The 23,472-nt window shown below is 35.0% G+C and overlaps 1 protein-coding gene across 9 annotated transcripts in view; it reads left to right on the plus strand.

Annotated features, from left to right (window-relative positions):
• The window catches only part of KIF20B (kinesin family member 20B), a 74,785-nt gene extending 51,880 nt beyond the window's left edge, over positions 1 to 22,905 (plus strand). For 5 of the 9 annotated variants that reach the window (XM_027111996.1, XM_027111997.1, XM_027111995.1 and 2 more), the window contains 12 exons: positions 3,121 to 3,198; positions 4,473 to 4,598; positions 5,233 to 5,360; positions 6,861 to 7,016; positions 10,769 to 10,945; positions 12,941 to 13,087; positions 14,486 to 14,683; positions 15,475 to 15,543; positions 17,246 to 17,347; positions 17,961 to 18,111; positions 21,380 to 21,522; positions 22,654 to 22,905. In XM_027111996.1, the coding sequence (XP_026967797.1) occupies positions 3,121 to 3,198; positions 4,473 to 4,598; positions 5,233 to 5,360; positions 6,861 to 7,016; positions 10,769 to 10,945; positions 12,941 to 13,087; positions 14,486 to 14,683; positions 15,475 to 15,543; positions 17,246 to 17,347; positions 17,961 to 18,111; positions 21,380 to 21,522; positions 22,654 to 22,731 (1,553 nt within the window). In that variant the 3' untranslated portion in view covers positions 22,732 to 22,905. The remainder of the gene's footprint in view (positions 1 to 3,120; positions 3,199 to 4,472; positions 4,599 to 5,232; positions 5,361 to 6,860; positions 7,017 to 10,768; positions 10,946 to 12,940; positions 13,088 to 14,485; positions 14,684 to 15,474; positions 15,544 to 17,245; positions 17,348 to 17,960; positions 18,112 to 21,379; positions 21,523 to 22,653) is intronic. The other 4 variants (XM_027112001.1, XM_027112002.1, XM_027111998.1 and 1 more) reach the window with 3 other exon arrangements.
• The last annotated feature ends 567 nt before the right edge of the window (positions 22,906 to 23,472 follow it).

Genomic DNA, 23,472 nt, shown 5'->3' on the forward strand with positions numbered 1-23,472 from the left:
TATTTTCAAATCTTTTAGCTTTTTGCAATCTTTCCTTTATTTTTTAATTATTTTGAATTATTGTCTACTCTCTTTCATTTTCATTTTTTAAGTAGTATTTATTGTGTATGAGCATATTTTTACTAAACATAAAGGTAAGGCGTAGCTTGCCCCCTTTTGAAACTCTTACCTCGGCTTTTGTGATCTATTCTTAGGGTTACTGCCTTTCTCTCAGAATGAGCCTCAGCCACTTTGACAAATTTCCTGATTAAGCCATCATCATTTTTTTTCTTTGTATTTTCTCTCTTGAGAGTTCATTCACTCTTGTGATTTTAAGTATGTATGAGACATTCTCTGACAAAAAAAAAAGTGCATTTTTAGCTCTTGAGGCTTTCCCTGGCTTCTACATTTCTATTTAAATACTGAATGCCATTCACTTAGCTATCTTATTAATTTTTTAAAATGGAGATATACATACCATAAAATTTACGCTTTAAAAGCCTACAGTATGGTGGATTTTAGTAAATTCACAAGCTCGTACAACCACTACCACTATCTAATTCCAGAACATTTTCATCACCCTAGAAAGAAACCCTGCACCCATTAGCAATCACTCCGCATTCACACTTCTGAGATAACTCCAATCTCTGCCTCTGTCTTAACATGGACATCTTCCCTCTGAATGTGTCTGTGTCTTCACTCTATCTGTCTCTGTCCAAATTTCCCTCTTATAAGGACACCAGTCATATTGGATTTAGGGCCTACTCTATCCAGTATGACCTTATTCTTAACTTGATTACATTTGCAAAGCCTCTGTTTCCAAGTAAGGTCATATTCACAGGGAGTAACAATCAACATATCTTCTAATCTACTCTCCAGTAATATGACCCCTTTTATTAACAAAAAATTTTTTTGGTTATTTCAGACATTATTTTTTGTTACAGACATTAACATGAATATATTTGTATAAAAGTCTTTGGGCACACATGTAAATATATTTGTATGGGAAATTCCTAGCAGTGTAATTGTTGGCCCACATGTTGTGTTTAAAATTTTGATAAATATTGCTAAACTGCTCCCCAAAGTCATTATACCAGTTTATATTTTCAATAATAGTGTATAGAGTGCCCATTTCCGCACATTTTTGCCAGTATTAGGTGTTATCACACTTTGAACTTACAGCCAGTGTGATAAGTGAAACAAGGTATCACATGGTCTCAATCTTTTGTACTTGTGTGCGTCTGGTATACTGGTATTCTGAAGTACATTTGAACTATCACTGAGTATTTTTTTTTGTTTTTGGCCACGCCGGCCGGCTTGCGGGATCTTAGTTCCCCAACCAGGGATCGAACCTGGGGCCCTGGCAGTGAGAGTGCCGTGTCCTAACCACTGGACCTCCAGGGAATTCCCAGTCACTGAGTATTTCTAATGCAGAGTTTTACATGACATTTGTGTGTCATTTCTTTATATAGCTTTCAGTGATCCTCTCCGCTGAATGTTAAACACTTGATTGCTTGTTCATTTGCCAGGCATTTATTTAGCTATGATAGTTCATAGATATCTTTAGACAGCTTTGATGAGATATCTCATTCCTGTCTTCATGCTGCTTTATTTTCTGTTTTATTTGTTGCATATTTCTGGATTCTTTCCTGAGATAAAATGTAAGTTATTGGAGGCAGTGACTGATTTAAGAATGCTCTTGTTTCTTTTACTGTTCCTACCTTTCAAATAATAGGTGGATAGCCACTAGCGAAGTTAACATTGGTGTCCTGGGGCCTTACTGATTGCTATCTAGATACTTAAACTCCTTCTTTTGAGCCCTCCAATTTAGAGCAATAGATAGGGTGTAAAAGGAACAGGTTCTTCGAATAAAATTATAATTAATTGTATAATCTGAATATATTTGCAAATCATGCTTTTTGAAAGAAAAAGTTTTAGATAGAATACCAGTACTCCTTCAATCCTAAAGAGGAATTCTGTTTCATTAGCTCTCCTGGCAGCTTACATCACTGAACAGAAAGACTGAAAATTACTCGTTAAAATTTTTTCTCACTGTTTTGTTTTAAGCTTACTTTATATTAAGCATTTTTAAGGGAGCCATCTTTTGATATTTGTGTCATTTTTTTTGTCACTTTTAGTGCCCTAGTTTGAGCTATGCATTTATAGATTCATCACCTCTGACATTCATAGCAATCTTGGTAAGAGGTGTCAGAAGGGAGCCCTGCTACTATGTGTCTATCACCAGAGACGATAAATCAATCTTTCCTCCTTATCTCTTTCTATCAGGCAGGATTAGAATAGAATTGTTTATAAGCCATTATTGTAGTCATTTTTCAAGGGCCAGAAACAGTTTTGGTAAGGTTATAATAGTACAGTTATTCCTGATGAGTTGGTTTTAAAAACACTAGGAGTAAATATTTGGCTTTGAAAATTTTTCTAGAAAAAATAATTACTTGAGATTTAAATTTGGGATTGAGAATTTATTGTTTTTAGGAGGTAAAAGTTTTAGTTTTGGTTTGAGAATATTAACACTAAAAGTAAGTGTTTTGACAAATAATGTTTTTTCTAAATCCCAAGATCTGTGTTACTAGTACGGGCATACCTCAGAGATGTTTCATGTTCGGTTCCGGACCACCACAATAAAGTGCAGATCATAGTGAAATAAGTCACACAATTTTTTTTTTTTGGTTTTCCAGTGCATAAAAGTTATGTTCACACTATATTGTGGTCTGTTAAGTGTGCAATAGTGTTATGTCTAAAAAAACAGTGCTCATACCTAATGAAAACATACTTTATTGCTAAAAAATGCTAACCATCACCTGAGCCTTCAGGGAGTTGTAATCTTTTTGCTGGTGGAGGGAGGGCCTGGCCTCGATGCTGAAGGCTGCTGGCTGATCGGGGCGGTGGTGGCTGAAGGTTGGGGTGGCTGCCGCAGTTTCTTAAAGTAAGACAATGAGGAGATTTGCCGCATCAGTTGACTCTTCCTTTCGTGAACAGTTTCTCTGTAGCGTGCACTGCTTTATAGCATTTTACCCACAGTAGAATTTCTTTCAAAATTGGAGTCAGGCCTCTCAGACTCTGCCACTGCTTCATCAACTCAGTTTATGCTATATTCTGAATCCTTTGTTGTCATTTCAACAGTCTTCACCAGGAGTAGATTCCGTCTCAAGAAACCACTTTCCTTGTTCATCCATAAGAAGCAACTGGTCATCTGTTCAGGTTTTGTCATGAAATTCCAGCAGTTCAGTCGCATCTTCTGGATAACTTGCTGCAGCTTCTACATTAGCACTTGGCTGCTTCACCTTGCACTGTTATGTTTTGAAGACAGCTTCTTTCCTTAAAGCTCATGAATTAACCTCTGCTAGCTTGAAACTTTTCTTCTGCAGCTTCCTTACCTCTCTCAGCCTTCGCAGAATTGGAGAGAATTAGGGCCTTGCTCTAGATTGGGCTGTGGCTTAAGGGGATGTTGTGGTTGGTTTTGATCTTCTGTCTAGACCACTGAAACTTTCTCCGTATCAGCAATAAGTCTGTTTTGCTTTCTTGTCATTTGAGTATTCACTAGAGTAGCACTTTAAAGTCTCTTCAGGAGCTTTACTTTGCATTCACAACTTGGCTGTTTGGTGCAAGAGGGCTAGCTTTTGGCCAGTCACGGCTTTTGACATGCCTTCCTTACTAAACTTAGCTTAATCCTTTCATTTCTAGCTTTTGATTCAAAGTGAGAGACATGCGACTCTTCCTTTCACTTGAATGCTTAGAGGTCACTGTAGTGTTACTAATTAGACTAATTTCAGTATTGTTGTGTCTCAGGGAACAGGGAGGCCCGAGGAGAGGGAGAGACGGGGCACAGCTGGTCATTGGAGCAGTCACAGCACACACAGTGTTTATGGATTAAGCTTGCTGTCTTACATGGGTGTAGTTCATAGTGTCCCAAAACAATCACAGGAGTAACGTAAAGATCAGTGATCATAGATCACTGTAACAAATACAACAATAATGAAACAGTTTGAATTATTGCAAGAATTACTAAAATGTGATACAGAGGCAGGAAGTGAGCAAATGCTGTTAGAAAATGGCACTGATAGACTTGCTTAATGCAGGGTTGCCACAAACCTTCAATTTGTAAAAAACACAGTATATGTGAAGCACAATAAAGCGAAGTACAGTAAAATAATAGTTTTTATTATTTTTATTAATAGTTTAATTATATTGAAAATTGTTAGTTTTATCTGAAAAGATTCCTTTTCCATCCATTTATTCTTGCATTCATCCAAGCATCCATCTGTACATCAGTTATTTAGTTGATCCTTCATATATGCCAGTACTGTTCTAGACATTGAAAATATAGCAGTGAACAGGACAAAGTTTCTATTTGGAACTCATATTCTATTATAGTTAATAAAAGTGTATTTTAATTTTAGAAGAACTCAGAGGAAAAATTGGATATATAGATGTAGATGTTAGTAATTTCTAAAATGTTCTTTCCAAATTTTTAGATCTAAGCGTTAAAGAGAAAATAATTGAAGACATGCGAATGACCCTAGAAGAACAAGAACAAACTCAAGTAGAACAGGATCAAGTGCTTGAGGCTAAATTAAAGGAAACTGAAAGACTGGCCACAGGTGAAACAAGATTGCTTAAATACCTCAAAGCATACTTTCATTTTCTTTATTTTCCTAGATTTCTTTCCTTTTTAAACATAGTTTAGTGTTTATAATAATTCATAATGAAAAAGTATTTGGTGTGTTTTTGGAACATCCTGTCCCTTGTCATTTTTCATTATGATGAAAATTGTTGTACCTAAGTCAGAGAAGGAATAAGGACACTTTCATGATAACTGGATGATAGCTTGCAGTGTTCCCCAGATGTTAAGAATAAACTTTCAACTGAGTTTCACTTCTGTATAGCAACTGGTATCATCTTACATGTTTATCTCAATAAATACTCTGACTGTATCCTTCAGAATACCATCAGCCGGTTGTTTTTGTTTTTAATTTTTGAGAACATGAAGTTTCCTGTATATTGGCATGCATTTATACCGTATAGTCAGAACACTATTCAGTGGGTTATTGAGAGGTTTTTGTAGTTCTTCTCTAAGAATTTGGTAAGCTCTCAGAAGGGTCTCGGTTCTATCTTGGTCTGTGTACTTCTGCTTCTGGGCTCTGCTGATTCTTGTCTGTATCCCATGCCACATGTAGCTCTATGTGGTATAACTGTTGCATGTACTTTAAAAATAATTTTATGTTTTCAAATCAGAATTGGAAAAATGGAAGGAAAAATGCAAAGATTTGGAAACCAAAAGCAATCAAAGGTCAAATAAAGAACTTGAGGATAACACAGATGTACTTAATATAAAGCTCAGTAAGCTTCAAGATGAGTTACAGGTATGATTTTTATCTGTATATGTAATTGTATCTTTATATATATGCATTATATTTCTCATAAAAGGATAATTTAGTAAATATTTTATAATTAATTTAGATATGGATGAACCAATAGCTGGGAAATGTTAATATATAATTTTTCAGTATACACTCAAGCGACACAGGGAAGAAATTCCCAAGATACAAGCTGCTAAGTAAGTGCCAGTGAAAGTGCAGTGGTTGGGTCTTCAGTTTTACATATTTAATTTTTAAATCATCACTTCTTATGTCTTTGTACCTATTTTCTACGCTTTAAACTTCTAACTCATCAAATACTGCTGTGGAGAAGATGACTATTAGGAAAATTATTTTGATTATTGTAAATTTAATTATTAAGCTGCAAAAGAATAGAGTTGAATGTCTGAACACTGGAATACATTTGAAACTATACTACTACAGAGAAGATATTCTGTTTTGTGTTTATATGTTTTTCCATGTTTAGCTTTCACATACTATGTGTAGAATACAACATATGGGGGAAATATTTTTTTAATGGGACTTAAAAATACTACGTAAAACTTTGTACATTTTATTTATTAGAAGTTGCAATCCAACTGTAGTTTTGGGATTGAAGAAAACATAACAGTGATTTTGAAAAGACTGCATCTAAATTATTTTCTTAAATTCAGGCTGTATATAATCAGATACTGAACAAATACAAAAGAAATCAGTTACTTTCTTTTGTAACTATTAATTATATACTTTAGAATTTACCTTTTCCATTCCATTAATTATGAAAAAAAATAACATTAATTACATTGAGAATGTTCGTATTAAGGAATACCAGTATGTTCTACATTGTTCTAAAATAACATGATCACATATCTTAGATAATAAATGGGATTTTTAAATACATAGCTTTTAATGTGGTATTACTGTTTTTGTTTCAAATGAAGTTTTACTTGAATGTATAAATTAGACATTTTTGAACCCAAAGGATCTATGGAAACCTCTTTGGAATTTACTGATCAACTATATTTTCTGTCCAGCTGTTCCTTAAACTAATAAATGTTTGCCCTGTTGCACAAGTTATTCTTTATTTGGCATCCTGTATACCCAGGAAAATTTTATTTTTGGAACCATACAATTAGAAATGACTACCGTAGGTCAATTTTTTTTTTTTAATCTGGCATTTAAGAAGGCTTGGTTCTCTGTAACTCTTTCAGAAATTTCAATTGTGTCTTCTTCTTAAGCTCACTGATGATGGAAAGTCCTCAAATACACTTTACAGCAAAGTAAAGTTTATAAACAAAATAACTATTTAGGAAAGTAAACCAACAATGTTCTTTTGATAATCTGAAATAAACTCAAATCTTGTCATTATTTAAAGAAAAACACTTGTTTTTAACTTTTTGAAGAGGTGAAATGAAAAGTGCTGGATTACATGGAAATGTTGTAAATACAGATTTATTAATTGCTTTTGAAGCATATGATAGTTACTTATGCTATGTATACATATAGGAATCTGAACAGAAATATAAAGCTGATAGAAAAAAATGGTTAGAAGAAAAAATGATGCTTCTCACTCAAGCAAAAGAAGCTGAGAATCTACGAAACAAAGAGATGAGAAAATATGCTGAAGACAGAGAGCATTGTTTGAAGCAACAAAACGAAATGGTTGGTAACAATTATACTTTTTCTTCTATGTATTTCGCCTGCTTTCTTTGGTTTCTTAAATTTTTCCCTGGGATTCTTATATTCTTATCAGTATCTACATGGTTGCGTGGTTTTGTTTTTTGTCTTTTTTTCAAAGGCAGTTTGTCTGTTTGTAAGATGACTTTTCTAGCCCATTTTATCTTGAAGTTCTTATTGTTGGGGAAATAATTATATCTCAATATTTAGATTCAGAACTTAAAAATCTCTTCTTTTGACTGCCACAGGGTTATCCCTGCTGTATTGTAAAACATTTACATTTTGAACTGTAGATTCTACTAACATGGTGTTTATATTTTACCTCAAAAGCTCATTTTATCAGGTCTTCTTTTTAAAGTCAACTAAACAGTTTCTAGAAGACTATAGGTAGAAATAACGTTCAGTTTTACATTGACTGGCTCTAGTTCTTAAGTGATTCTATCTTAGCTTGTCTTTTTTTCCTCCTATTTAAACCGACAACTTAGTCTGTTTGACACTCAATCAGAAAAAAGAAGTTTAAAGTCATCATTGATCCGAGGAAAGCTGTTGAGTAATACATTAACATTATTTTTAAATGAAAAACTAGTTCTCTATTTACAGTAATAGTAACGTGGCAGTATCACATTGTCATCTATTGGCATTTCCTTTGTTAATGACAGAATTTTACTTATAGCAGCTAAACTTTCCTGTACAAACAGGAATGTTAATTTTCAATAAGTTAGGGATGATTTTTTCCAATGATTTTTAAAATTTTTTTATCTTTTTATTTTGAAATCATTTTATTTCCAGAAAAGTTGCAAAACTAGTACAGGGAATTTCTGTATACCTATCACCCAACTTCTGATGTTAGATCTTACATAACAACAGTACAGTGATCAAAACCAACAAATCAATATTATTATAGACCTTACTAGAGGTCTATATGGACCTGGTCTACTATGGACCTTACTAGAATTTCACCAGCTTTCCCACTGTTTTTTTCTGGATATAGGATCTAATCTAGGATACTACGTTCCATTTAGTTGTTGTGTTTCCTTAGAGTCTTGACTCTCTTTGTCATGTGACAAGTTATGTGAGACTAATACTTGTCATTACTACAGCAATGAGATGGCAATATATTTCACTTCATGTGCGAACTCCACATGACTGGAGGTACCTTCAGGAAGTGTTGGGTTGAGCAAGATTGTAATGCTGCGTTTATCTTAACAGGAAATGTTGCTGCTGGTTCTCTTTCTGTCCACAGCCCATCCAACCTCCCTGGACAGTAATAAGAGGCAAGAAGTGAAATCAAAGCTCTTGGCTGTCATAGTCAGTCACTCTACCTCCAACCCAGGAATGGGCCTACTTTCTTTTCCTAATCAGTAGTCCCTCTAGCAGCAATGCCAGCAAGTAAACCTCCTTTGAGTTTTTCATCCTAGAGAAAGCTAGCTCTCTCCTTTCTCCCATATATTTCTTTACAATCGTACCTAGGATATGTGTCTATGATATTTAAGAAATAAATTGTTGATGTTTTTTAAAGCTTTTAAAATTGTAACATACATAACACAGTAAGTAAACAAAACAAACATATAGTTCAGTGAATTATTATTATAAAGCCAGCCCCCACTTAACTACCACTGAGTTTAAAAAATGGAACCTTCTTCTGAATGGTAATAACTGTTCTCTCTTTTAATGTTAAACTTTAGTTTTGCTCATTTATGAATTTTATATAAATGAAAACATATAAATATATAAAATGCATTTCTTGTGTCTGGTTTCTTTCACTCAGTATTATGTTTGTGAGGATCATTTATACTATTGCAGGTAACTGGAGTTAGTCTGTTTTCATTGCTGAATATTTCAGTGTATAAGTATACTCAGTCTATTCAATTTAAAGTTGAATATATGTGGATTGTTTCCTGTTTGGGGCTGTTAATGCGTAAGATCTCCTGTTAACATTTTTATATATTTCTCTTAGTGCACATGTGTGTACATTTCTATTGCCTATATAGCCAAGAATAGAATTGCTAGTTGATAGGGTAAACGTATGTGGAACTCTAGTAGAATGCCAGACTGATTTTCAAAATAGTTGTATCCATTTATACTCCAACTAGTATTGTTGGATGTTTAGTTTATTGGCTCTGCCTATCCAAGTCTCCTTGCTTATCTTCTATTGGACTACCTTTTTTTTTTTTATAGGAGTTCCTTATACTTTTATACTTTCTGGATAGGAGCGTGTTGCAGTTACCTTCTTTCAATCTCTGGTTTACTTTTTACTCTCCTGTTGCCTTTTTAGAACAGAAATTCTTAGGTATTGTAATTCATATTCCCAATCTTTTCCTTTATGAACCTCAAGGGCATTTCTTACATTATTCCTGAAAAGTTGGGGGTTTTACCTTCCATATTTAGACCCTAGAATTAATTTTTGTGTTGGAGTGAGATGGGGTAAAAGCGGTTGTTGTCACTGTAAATGTGTATTAACGATCGACCTGGTAGTACATGTTGAAGAAACTGTTTCTTTTTTACTGCTCTGCATCTTTTGTCATAAATCAGTTGTCCAAGCGTTAACTTTCATACATTGTGTGAGATTAAAATTAAGGTTGTTTTCTTTTTTTCCATTTGGCTCTTCAGTTGTTCCATCACTCATTGTTGAAAAGATTGTCGTTTCCTCCATTGAAATTCTTTGGCATTTTTATAGAGTATCAATTGACCATAACATTTGTGGACCCTATCCTCTGCTTTCTGATGTCTGTCTATCCTTACGCCAATATCACGGTCTTGATTATTATTATTATAGTAGTCTTGAAATGATGTAGTGTGATTGCTCCTACTTTTTTTCTTTTTTTCTTTTTTTTTCGTGGTACGCGAGCCTGTCACTGTTACGGCCTCTCCCATTGCGGAGCACAGGCTCCGGACGCGCAGGCTCAGTGGCCATGGCTCACGGGCCCAGCAGCTCTGCGGCATGTGGGAACTTCCCAGACTGGGGCACGAACCCGTGTCCCTTGCATAGGCAGGCGGACTCTCAACCACTGCGCCACCAGGGAAGCCCGTTCCTACTTTGTTCTTCATTTTCAACATAATTTTGACTGTTACGTCATTTGCATTTTCATATTATTTTTAGAGTCAGCTTTTTCATTTCTGTCAACACACACACACACACACACACACACACACACACACGTGCGTGTGCGCTTGCTTGAATTTTGAAGTTGCTTTGACTCTAGATCTTTTGGGGGAGACCTGGCATCTTAACAATATTGAATCTTTTGATCCTTGAACACAGATTCTCTCTTTGTTTATTTAAGTGTTCTTTTATTTCTTTCAGCAATGTTTTGTAGTTTGTCATGTTTAGGTCTTGCATGTATTTTCTTTAATTTACCACTAACTATTTCATGATTTTTGAACCCAGTGAAAATGGTATTTTTAATTTTCATTTCTCTATTGTTTGTTGCTATTAGTTTTGTCATTTGTTTTATTGTAATTTTACCATCTCATTTCTCAAATATTGGGGGAAATGCTAGAATTAGTTTAAAAGCTGTAATTTTTTATTGAAAGAAGTGCCCAATGTGAACATTTAAGATATATGAAGGCATTATGTGTTTGGCTTTATAAGTAAATATTTTATCGAGACTTGACTATGTAATTTGTTATATATCCTGTTCACAGTTGTATTTATTGTGTTATTTAGAAATTCAGAAATTTCTTAGATTCATAATTTTGCAGGGTTTATTTTAACATTTTGTCCATATTCTGTTTAGGAAATGCTTCAAGCACAGTTGGCTGAGAAAGATGGTAACCTCCAACAGTGGCGGGAAGAACGTGATCAGCTGGTTGCAGCTTTAGAAATACAGCTGAAAGCACTGATCTCCAGTAATATACAGAAAGATAATGAAATTGAACAATTAAAAAAGATCACATCAGAAACTTCTAAAACAGTCAGTAGAATCATGTTCTTTCTATGCCTTTTTAAATTAAACATAGGAAGTATTCAAAATTATTTAATTGATTAACTTTTAAAGAATAAAAACATAAGTAGATCAGTGGGGAATCATAGTTTGAAAAAATTATTTGGATAGGGGCTTCCCTGGTGGCGCAGTGGTTGAGAGTCCGCCTGCCGATGCAGGGCACACGGGTTCGTGCCCCGGTCTGGGAAGATCCCACATGCCGCGGAGCGGCGGGGCCCGTGAGCCATGGCCGCTGAGCCTGCGCGTCCGGAGCCTGTGCTCCGCAACGGGAGAGGCCACAGCAGTGAGAGGCCTGCGTACCACAAAAAAAATAAATAAATAAAAATAAATTATTTGGATATTGGTCATGAAGTTTGAGTTTTCAGAGTTTATCATTATGGTTGACTCATCAATGACTAATTGAGAAATAGTACTTTCTCCAATATTTTGGTCATATCTCTTAGATAGAATAATTAGAAAATAAACAACTGATGATTTAGTCCCTAATCTGCCTTTAAAATTTGGAAATATGACTCAGCCTGAATGCTTGGTGATATTTAAATACTTGAACCCATCCTAAATTTATGAAAAAGATACAAATTGTTTTTGAAAATAAGCATAATGGTGAGGAGATGTGAGTCATTCAGGAGCTACTTTTTTTTTCCCGCCCTCTGGCTGCACCACACGGCTTGCAGGGATCTTAGTTCCCCAACCAGGGATTGAACCCAGGCCCCGGCAGTGAGAGCACCGAGTCCTAACCACTGGACCACCAGGGAATTCCCAGGAGCTACTTTTGTAATATTGCATTGGGGCTAGGAACCCTAGGTAAAGAAAGTATTGCATTTCACAGATAGCTATTTCCCAGGTAAATTGAATCAGGGTACATCTGAAGCTAGTCTTTTCAGAGTAAATAATCTGCATTTGAAAATCTGCTGTTCCGCAGCCTTCAGACAATAATAAAATTAAATGTGTTTGTGTGTATATGTCTCTTACATCAAAAGACTTCATGATTCTAAGAGAAAGACTGCTCAAAACAGAGGTGTTAGCATGTGGTATAAATTGCACAGAATAGAAAGTTAGAAAAACTAGGTATCAACTGCTGTCAGTGTGGTTTTGGGACCTTTAGGAAAATTACTTAACATTTCCAAACTTTAAAACAGAGATGATAATGTCTTTCTAATAGAATTGTGAAAATTAATCGAGAGCATTTGTAAAACAATTAGCACAGTTATTACCACAGTGGAAGTCAGTACATGCTAGTTGCTTTCCCCATTATGAATGCAATAGCATCTTTTTTATTTGACAGTTATGGGTAGGTGACATAAGAGATGTATTTGACTTTTGATTTTGATGGTAGTGATTAGAAGGTGCACGTTGGAATTTATCAAGTTTAAAAATGTATTCTGATTTTTTTTATAGATCCCTTAAGTAGGGTTTAGGAATAGAGCATACCCTATGACTGATTAAGTGAGATGAAGAGTGTGCAGCAAGGAAAGGTTTAGTTATCAGTATGGTCTTTTCTACTCGAATGCTATAGTTGCATTCCTAAGACACCTCTAGTTTTTCAAAATTGTGTTATCAAAGTGATTTTGGGGGTTCAAGCTCCAACTCAGTACAGACAGTGGTCATGTTATTTAATTTCTCTCTATTTCTTCATCTGGAAAGTAGGAATAACAATTCTTGCCAAATCTCAGAGTTGCAGTGAAAGTAAAATGAGAGAATATATGTAAAACACCTTGGAAGTTAGAAAGTAATCTTTCAAATTTCTCTTTAGATCAGATTCAGAAGAGGCTGGAAAGTTGCCCAGCCTTTCCTAACTCTCTGAGGATGAAAGAGAAGAAGAAGGAGAGTTAGTTGGTCATTGAAGAAGTCTTTAATTACTTCCACTATTTATTTCACCCAAATCTTGATATTATATTCTTTAGGTGAAGTATTTTAATGTATATTCGGTTACGGTGGCTTGTTGCTTTAATATTTCCTTACTAGGAAAAACAGACCATGGATATCCAGCCCAGACATATGAGTTCAATGAATCCTGGCAGGGTTGAAACTGAACCTCAGTCATCAAGTTTTGGCAGGGTTGAAACTGAACCTCAGTCAACAAGTTTTGAAATTTCCAGGGATGAAGTAGAAGTGAGTATTTGATAACACAGTCCACTTTTTAACCCTCTTTACCAATGACCATTAATTACTAAATAATACTTGCAAGTATAATTTAATCAGTTGTTGTAGGTGTCTTGCTATACAGTTAGCTGTGTGTGCTCTTGGCTATGGAAAGGAAAACTGAAGGCTTTTGAGGGGAGATGCAATTCTTTTGGGGAAATTTGATCCCCAAATGGTATTAATTTCCTCTCAAAATGATACTGATCTCAAACAGATCTTTGATTATAAACAAATTTGATGGTCAGAAATAGGAAATCCCACAAAAGATAAAATATGGATGACTATTTTCCCTCATAAGCAGTCCATTTAATAAGCATTCTATTAAATAGCATTTTTTGGAAATTTTACCCATTTTATAACTTTATCACCAAATCCCAATAACCTCACAATGAGTTTCCTTAGTTTGAAGTGGGCTTAGGGTTCTGTGACTTGCATTGGATAACGTAGTTTCTCAGATTGCCTATGAAATAGATACAAATTCTATGCCACTTGTTGAAAATAAAATTACTTTTTAAATATTTATTTTAAAAACACATTTATTGGGAGCATTCATTGTTGGGAACCTTGCACTGAGGATAAAGACATAAGTAAGATATGATCGCCATCCTCAAGGAATAAGAAGTCTAATAAGACAGGTATTTAATGACTATCTTGTTTCACCTTATGGACTAAGTGTTATAAAGAGAATGCTAAGAAGGAACACTGATGAGGAGGATATGATGAATTTTGCCTGAGTGGTTGTGGACGTGGATTAGAAAAAGTAACATCGTACTGGGTCTTGAAGGTGAATAGAAGTTTACCAAGCAGAGAATGGGAAGAGAACGGCATTTTTATCTGGGGAAATAACACAAGCCATTCCTTACAAGGCTTCAGAAGAATCATGTGACTTCCACCACATGCTATCAGTCATGGAAGCCATTAAGGCCAGCCCCAATTCAAGGAAGGGAAATGAGACTCTATCTCTCAGTGGGAAGAACAGTAAAGAATTTACAGCAGACTTTAGTTTACCATAACTAGGGCGCTTATTAAAAATCATTGACTCTTTCCTGGGAGAGTTCTGATTTAGTAAGTTTGTGGTAGGGTCCAAGAATCTTTTAAACAATTTCTCTAGATAATTCTTACGATGACAGAGGTTTGGGAAATACTGATCTCTAAGTTTCTCTCAATTTTAACATACCATGTATAAACCTGGAGAAAGTAGATGATAACTCAGTCTTTCTGTCCTTGCTGTAGCAAATTTGATCAAGCAAACTTTTTATCTTTTCCAATTTATTGTTTTTAATAGGTAACTGAGACAGTTAATTTTTGGCAATTTAGAAATTCATATTCTGCAAATAAGATTTGTTTTCCTTTTAAATTCTGTTGTAGGATGGATCTGTAGTCCTTGACTCTTGTGAAGTGTCAACAGAAAATAATCAAAGTACTCGATTTCCAAAACCTGAGTTAGAGATTCAATTTACACCTTTACAGCCAAACAAAATGGCAGTGAAACACCTGGGTTGTACCTCACCAGTGACGGTTAAGATTCCCAAGGCCCGGAAGAGGAAGAGTAATGAAATGGAGGAGGTAAATACTTAACTATTAAGTGAATTAAACAAGTAAACCTTATTATTATTAAGCTCAGTGATAATATATAGTTAAACTCTGTTACATTGCCCTCCTGTTCATAAGCACTGCTATTAGAGACCAAAATCATAGTTTATGGTATATTTAATACTGTTTTAAGAATATTACTGTGGTGAATAGTCCTCAAACAAAAAGCTTATAGATTTTAAAATATATAGATTATTCCTTCTTTTAGTGAAGCTATGACAGGTCAAATGGTGGTGAATTTTAGTAGCGAGCTATTTCAGTATACTGGTCCTGTTCAAACTCAGTCACTTTCCCACCAATGGAAGAGAAAAGGGGTTGATAAAAGGAATTAGAGAAACTGAAACGACTAACTTGCTTGAATATAATCTTTGTCATTTAACTAAAATCTTAGGTCTGTATGATCATAGTTGGTTTCAGAAGAGAAATTCTTCTTCTATGAGCCAGTATTAAAATTTGGGTCCAATTTAGTGGTAGGCCAAGAACTATTTACTTCTCTCAGCCGCAGCTTTCTGATCGTGGGGTTACCAAACTTTCTATCATATTCTAGCCAGTCACATAAACTTTCCGATCCTCACTTCCCTCCTTTCGGAAATAAAGAATTAGATATAATATGTTTAAAATGTTTTGCTTTTATTCCACATGTGGTAGATACATAATAAATGGCAATATTTATGTTAACAGAAATATTTATGTTTAAAACTATAATTATAAACTCTCTGGCACAATAACTTTTTTTCCAACTTGTCTTTTTCACGCCTTTAAAGAGTAGTATGTTTTCAAGTTGGTGGAAGAGCAGAAATAATATTAACCATGCTCCTGAGGCTCTCTGTCAGGTAATACATTTGCTGAGTGAATATTATTTAGCATATTTCCTTCTACACATAGAACACCTTTAGCGATTGTTTTGGAGCGCCTTAGTTAACCTTTATTCTATATTTATTTAATTTATATTTAGTACACTTTAGATACCATTAAGACACAGTTGACCCTTGAACGACGTGAGGGTTAGGTGCCAGCCGCAGCGCAGAAAAATCTTCTGTAACTTACAGTCGGCCCTCAGTATGTGAGGTTCCTCATCCGTGGATTCAACCAACTACGGATCATGTAGTGATGTAGTATCTACTAACTATTGAAAACAATCAGCGTATAAGCAGACTCATGCATTTCAAACCTGTTTTGTTCAAGGGCCAACTGTACTAAGTAGTTTAATTTCATCATCTTTGTTAACATGGTGACTAACATCTATGTTGACTTGATTCATTTTTTTCAAAGGAAAAGGAAAAATCGGTTGTATGCTCAGAGGGTTAAGATAAAGTTATTTTATTCATTTTACTGCCAGCATATACTCCCAGTTTCAGAATAGATACACAGATTGTTGTAGGGTAAACCATGTAGAAACTTAAAAGTTTTAACTGATTTTGCTAGCTCTTTACTGCTGTAATAAACTGAGTGTTGTAAAGTCCTCAGGAAAATAATTTATACGGTGCTATATTCTAATCTAGTGAAGACTCCAGAGAGCTCTTTATTGAACACTACAAGTATGATGGAGTTACAATCTTTCTTCCTTTGCTTCCCCTGATTACCATCTTTCCTCTTTTACAAAATCTTCTTCTTGTGATTCTTAAGACTTTACTGGGTAACTTGAATTCTGAGGTTCAGTCATGATCTCTCTGCTTCTGTTCATGCCTTTTTTTTTTCCTTTTATGCTTATAATCTTTAGTACGACTAATATTTGCACAAGTTCAGTTCAGTTAATGTACTACAAAAGACTTTGTCTTAAGATTAAGTGGGGAAAAGAAGAGTGAGAGGTCATGCCTTTTTAGTAGCAAAAACAGATTGTATTTCTTAACTTTCACGTTTTACCTGTGCTTATACTGCAGAGTTTTGTTCTGTTTTCAGTGTCACTAAGTATCAATGAGAGGTTATGCTCAGCATGATTTGGGAGTTGGAAAAAGGGTAGATAAATATATTGCTATGTTGTATTGTCAAGATGGGGTTCAAATAAAAGATGTTATCCCTTCATTTAACTAATGTAATTTCATCATGATGCATGTGAAAAATTCATACCTTCAATCATTTTGTGATAAAAACATGTATTGCATCATCATGCTGTGCACTTAAACTTACATATGTTATATATGAGTAATATTTCAATGAAGTTGGCAAAAAACATTGTACCTTCAGTCAGGGTTTCTCAACTTCAGCGTGATTGACATTTTCAGCCAGATATTTCTTTGTTTAGGAGAGTTCAATGCCCTGTACATTTTAAGGGGTTTTTAGCAGTATTCCTGGCCTCTACCCACTAGTTTCCATTAAACCTTCCCCTTATCCCCAGCGGTGACAACCAAAAATATCTTCAGACAATGCCTATGTCCCCTGGCGTCAGAATTGCCCCTGGTTAAGAACCATTTTCTTGTTTTGTTGCTGTTTGTTTGTTAGTTTGCTTTTGTTCTTTTTTTTTCCTCCCCTGGAGTTTAGAGAGAGAAAGAAAACACTGTCAAGAAATTAATCAGTGCTGAAATTCATTATTTTTAGGACTTTGTGAATTTTGAAAATAAGAAGAATGCTACACCCAGAACGAATTTGAAGTCCCCTGTTTCTGAGCATGGAAATTCTTCTGTCAAAAAGGAACAAAAGGTTTGTCTTCTAATTTGTCCAAAATTGACCATTTTCATAACTTACATTTATAAAGTAGAAGATGAAAATAAAAATATCAAATTTGATTAGTAATAATTATTCAGAAGTTGGGTTTTGTCCAGTTATAACTTATTTGTCTTTCATTTTCTATTCATCTAATTCAGCTCTGAATATATAACCTTTGGCATTTGGCAAGTAGCAGGTACCCCTTGATGTGTTCACCTCTGACTTATCATTCTATCACACTCATTCTCCGGCCCTTTCATCCCTCTCCTTATATTCTTTTTTGTGTGTTTGTGGTACGCGGGCCTCTCACTGTTGTGGCCTCTCCTGTTGTGGAGCACAGGCTCAGTGGCCATGGCCCAGGGGTCCAGCTGCTCCGCGGCACGTGGGATCTTCCCAGACCGGGGCACGAACCCGTGTCCCCTGCATCGGCAGGCAGACTCTCAACCACTGCGCCACCAGGGAAGCCCCCCTCTCCTTATATTCTTAATCTCAAGTTCCCTGCCTGAGAATTCATAACCTGTGCCTGACCTCTTTAATTCAACTATGGCTATAACTGTTTCCTTCTAACATTCCTCATCAACAATAACAAGAAGTGTTTGTTTATTAGGTTTCCACACGCCCATCATCTAAGAAAACTTATTCTTTACGGAGTCAGGCATCCACAATTAGTATAAACGTGCCTGCTAAGAAAAAAGAAGGAACGCTACAGAAATTTGGAGATTTCTTACAACATTCTCCAACTATTCTTCAATCAAAAGGTTTGCAGAATATTAATTAAATGACCTTTTACGTTAGATATATGGTGTTTTCTAATATCTGATTGGTGTATAAACTCAACAATAGTGACTATTATATTTCCAATAGACAGTGTCTTATGTTAGGTATTTAGGGACGAAACATGAAAGGATGATATGCCTTGGTGTTCACTGGGTAATGGAAGAGAAAGATCTGTATTTAAGTAATTGATGCAGAGAAGGCTGCTTAATGTAATAGTTGTAGAGATACAAGGAAAGTGCATGGTAGTATTGGAGGAAGAGAGCTGTTTGTTTGGGGGCTATGGGAAGATTTTATAGAAGAGATGGGATTTAACCTGGGTGTTGAAATGTTGGAAGATTATACCTCCTAGAGATAACCGCTGTTAGCATTATGGTATATTTTCTCCTACTGTTTTTTTCTCTGCATGTATAAACATTACCTAATCATATATATCAAAAGCATATATTTCTATAAAAATGTATTGAGTTTAGTTGCTTAATGCTTTTTTCTTTATAATGTAGACATACTAATACTTTTGTATTAATATGTGCTAAGATATATATCCTCTCTATACACGTATACATAAATATATATTTATATGCACATCTACCAGAGGGAACAGTTTTAACACAAATAGAGTACCAGGAAAGTGTAGGGAATGTGCAGGCAATTACAGGTAGCAATATGCATCTGGCCTCTAGAATGCGGAGAGATTATTGGGAGGAAGGGGGCAGGAAGGAGTGAGTTTTCATTAGAGTACCTGAATGGTAGCAATAGGGTAAATTGGAGACTGGAGGTGGGGAGAAGGAGGAGGGAAAAGGACTGAAAGCAGGGACAGCTGAATTTAGTCAGATTGGTTGTATAAAAATACTTTCTGTAAAAACTTAACCGCAGAGCTTCCCAAACTTTCTTGGTTCACAGCGCCCTTAATGTCTCAGTAATTTTTTTCATTGTGTCCATGCACCCAAAGAAACACCTAATAGTTCCATCCGTTAATACTTAAGGCCAAACAATCACTGAAAATTCAGCTCCTGAAGATCCAGGTTGCCAAAATATGTAATCATCAGAAGGAAGGCAATGTGATATCTTTTTGAAACTGAACTACCCTGAGTTACAGAGTGTCACTGTTTTCCTCAAAAATTTAAAATATTCGGAGCTGCTCTCGTGAATTTGCTGCAGCATGTCTTGGTACACAGTTTGGGAACTTCAGACTTAGACCCATTTGTATATATTTTTCAAAAAATATATACATTCTTTGAAAGGTATAGTTTGTACAAGCATAGAAAATATCTGGAGAGACAAACAGCACACTGTTAAATATCTAAATTTGGAGAGGTGGGACTTGTTATTGTAGATGCTTCTGTATTTTATTTAAATTATGTTGACCGTTGCTTATATATTAAAAAGAAATATGTTTTCAAGGAGAGGGAGGTACCCACCTGGTAATGACTCCCTTGTCCTTAACAGCTTCCCTACCTATATACCCGGTGTGGAATTTTTAAAAACTTATTTCTAGTAATATAAAGTATCCCTGTTTGGGATTGTAACTGCAATACATGTCTGTTGTTGATCACTTGGAAATAAAGGGAGAGAAGAAGAAAACAGAGATTAGTGCTTAAGATTCTACTGCTCTGATAACTACTGTTAATCCATTACTCAGTAACGCTGGTTTCCCAGTTTATCCCTTTTGTCTATCTCTTATCCATTCAGTACATGGAAGCCAGAGTGATCTTTTCAAAGTGCAAAATGAATTATTTAAACTATACAACTTTTTGTTTTCTTATTATCTTTTCCAGTAGAATATAAGCTCTACAAGTGCAAAATGCCTGTCTAGTTTACATCCTCAGCTCTTAGTATAGTGGTTGGCACACAGTAGTGAGGAATTTCGAAGCTCCAGGCCAAAATCCTATGTGTGATTTGTTTCAGGCTGACCTTAGGCAATTACAAAGGTTTTACCTGTTAGGTCTCATGAGGGAAAGCTACCGTCCCCACATCAAACTTGATACACAGCCAATGCGTCCTAGTCTGTGAAGGGAGTTAGTCAAGGACTCAGGTCTCTTGCCAGCCATACTCTTACACATATCTGCATTCCTAGCCTAGGTGCCTTCATTTGTATCCTATTAATTGGGAGCCTTCAGTAGAGAACGTCCTCAGGCATCTCTGCCAAAGACGTTATGACGGGGAGGTGGAGGGAAACTTGAAGACACTGTTCTCCACTCTGACTCTACTTTTCCGCTCCTAGCCCTCCCCACTGGTCTCCAGCACCAAGGTCCATAAAACTGCAAGCGCCAAGAGCCTTTTGTTTAGGGCTCGCTTGGCAATAAGATCACCCCAACTTCTGTGCTGACCCACCTGACCCAGACTGTGCATTATTCCACGGGGGAATCTAGAAGGGCGGTGGGAGTTGGCGCTTTCTCAGGTCTAGCCTCTTGCTTATTCAACTGCAGTTAAGTGGTTAAAGGCTTTAACTTTCATTTTGACTTGTCTTAATTAGCCACTCTGACATCTGGCAGCTCAGCTCTCAGGCTCAGCTCAGCCCTTGACAAGTACACCTCAGTTCAGCATGTTTCCTTAAATGTGTTTTCTATTTAAAAAAATATATAGTTGATATCATATGTACATGGATTTTCTATCCAGAAGTTTTCCCAAATGGAAGTATGTTTTCTGTTAAAATCAATATGTGTCTATTAAAAAAAAAGCATATGTACAAAGTAAGAAATTTTAAAATTCCTATTCAACTTACCAGAAGCAATCAGCTGTTAACAATTTGCTTTCTTTTACTCTGTGTGTGCATGGGCACACGTTTGTTAACTAGAAGTAAAGGGCTCACAAGTTACTTTCACTTAGTATTCATTGTGGACGTCTTTACATGTGAGTACTGAACTAGCTCTACCACCTTATTGTTCTTAGTGATGCATGGTCCACTATATACGTATCCTGATCTTTTCCTTAATGTAGTATAAACCTCTTCCAAGTCATTAAAGATGCCTGAGTTTTAGTGGTTGTACTATAATTTACCAAACCTTTTCAATATGTTGAACATTAGTGAAGTGATATTTTATTTATTTGCCCTTTTATTTTTGCTGTTGATCATTAATTTGTGTGTTTATTAGGCATTTAATTCTTTTTTCTTTGTGAGTTTTCTATTCGTGTCCTTTTACCATTTATAAATTGCAGTGCTTTTCTTTTTAATATGGTTCTTTATTAAGGATTTCAAATATTTGCAGTTAGAAAATTATTGCAAGATTTAACTAATGTATTTTTTCATAGCAAAGAAGATAATTGAAACAATAAGCTCTTCAAAGCTCTCAAATGTAGAAGTAAGTAAAGAAAATGTGTCTCGACCAAAACGGGCCAAACGGAAATTATACACAAATGAAATTTCATCTCCTATTGATATATCTGGCCAAGTGGTAAGCTACTATTTAAGTTTTCTTAAAAGTAAAACTGTTTATGTTCTTCTTAATTCTGAAGTATTCATAACAATTTGAATTATATAATGGTTTGAACTTTTATTCTGTAGACCATATCTCTTAAAACACGCTTTAAATGTTGTACTTTTGGTACTGGATGTGTTAAATTTATAGTAATTGAATATAAACGCTGCATTAATGTATACAAGTGTCACATGCATCTGCATTTATAAACTCATAAGAGGAATTTTAATTCCATCAATAGAATTATCACTACTTAATAATTTATTGGCTTCTAACATCTGTTTTTCTTATTATCTTTATCACAAGAGTTGTACAAATCTGGCCCTAAGTCTGCCTGCTAAAAATATAGAATTGACATTCAGTCATTTCTTCCCACTTTCCCTCTAAGGCTTCCAGGTTTTCTTAAGAAAAGACTATATAGATTGTCACCCTGACTTTATGACTCATTCTCCTTACTTAGAACAGGCTGTTCTATTACAGGGAAAGTTCTAATTTTCTATCATTTTTGCATCTGCCTAGTGGATGGAAGTGAAGGTAGAAAAGGAGTTAAAGAAAAAGCCTTCAACAGAAAATGGCCAAGAAAAATCGGGAGAGACCTTTTGCAACAGTAGCTATCAGATATAAGATAGACACTTGAAGCAAGTAGTAAAGAATTAGGTTCATTAGGTCATGCTTTTGGAAGTACTGTTCTCTTGGTTACTTTTCTCCATCTGTCTGATAAGCACATAATTTTCTCCCTTGGCTGAAGTTATTTCTTTTCTTAGTTGCAAAATAATGCTGTTTCTACTTTCTAAGTTATATACTTGTTACTGCAAAAAATCATTTCCTAAAAATTATTTGAGGCACTTGTCTCCAAATATTTTAGTAATTATTTCAAGCTATGAATTCAGTAAAAGTGTGGATTATTTTAATTCCAGAATTAGGTAGTGTTGAAAGAATCTTTTATAAAATCTACTACCTTAGACATGCTTTTTTATAGAAGATTGTATATCTGCAGTCCAGGAGGACAGAAAGTACTGTCATGGAACGTGAACATAGCTTATTAATTGTAAGCAAGCTTTCATTTTTATTTTTATTTATAAAAAATTATGAAATTGTTAATTTCAGATTTTTATGGACCATAAAGTGAAAGAAAGTGATCATCAGATTCTCAAACGACGACTTCGAACCAAAACAGTCAAATAAATCACTTATGGAGAATGTTTTAATATAAAATTTATATTCATAATCATTATAACTTGCATCCTGACCTTTTAAAGATAATTGTATATACTATGATGCATCAAATCCCTTTGTGTGTACATTGCTATTTTATAATAGTGTAATTTTAATTCAATAAAGAAAATAAGTCAACAGTAAGTTTGCTTGTCTACTTTTCTAAGGCTTTTAAATAATCGCTTCTTTTCAAACTGTATGTATTTTCCTGTTATCCCAGGCATGGGACCAATGAGGAGCCTAGGAAAGATGCTGTTATTTTTTGTTTGTTTTTCTATACATAGATATCACAGGTCAGATAATTTGGTTTACTTATATTTAACAGTGTTTTAGGAATTGCTTTTACTGTATCTGTTAGGAAATACAGGTAATTTTACATATCTGTTTGGATTATAGCTGAGATTCAGGGAGTAAGTGTGTACGAGTCTTCTAGTTGCTAAAATATGTATGCACATAATTTAGAAAAGATCTCAGGCCTTTAATTAGAATGTCTTTTATTTTTAAATAATTGAATAGAGTTGGTTTTCTGATTTTTCCAGGACACAGAAGATTAGACGCAAAAAGTTAGAAGGGAAGAGGCGATAACATCTAGAGGCCAAAAAATTATACTGTTATCTAGGGAGGATAGAATTTTAGACCTGGAGAGACCTTAGAAATACACTTTCCTCATTTTATAGATGAGAAAACTGAGACCCATAAAATTTACTTTTT

The sequence above is a fragment of the Aethalodelphis obliquidens genome, unplaced genomic scaffold (assembly GCF_003676395.1).
Source record: "Aethalodelphis obliquidens isolate GAN/ISIS:26980383/991018 unplaced genomic scaffold, ASM367639v1 scaffold11, whole genome shotgun sequence".
NCBI lineage: Eukaryota > Metazoa > Chordata > Mammalia > Artiodactyla > Delphinidae > Aethalodelphis > Aethalodelphis obliquidens.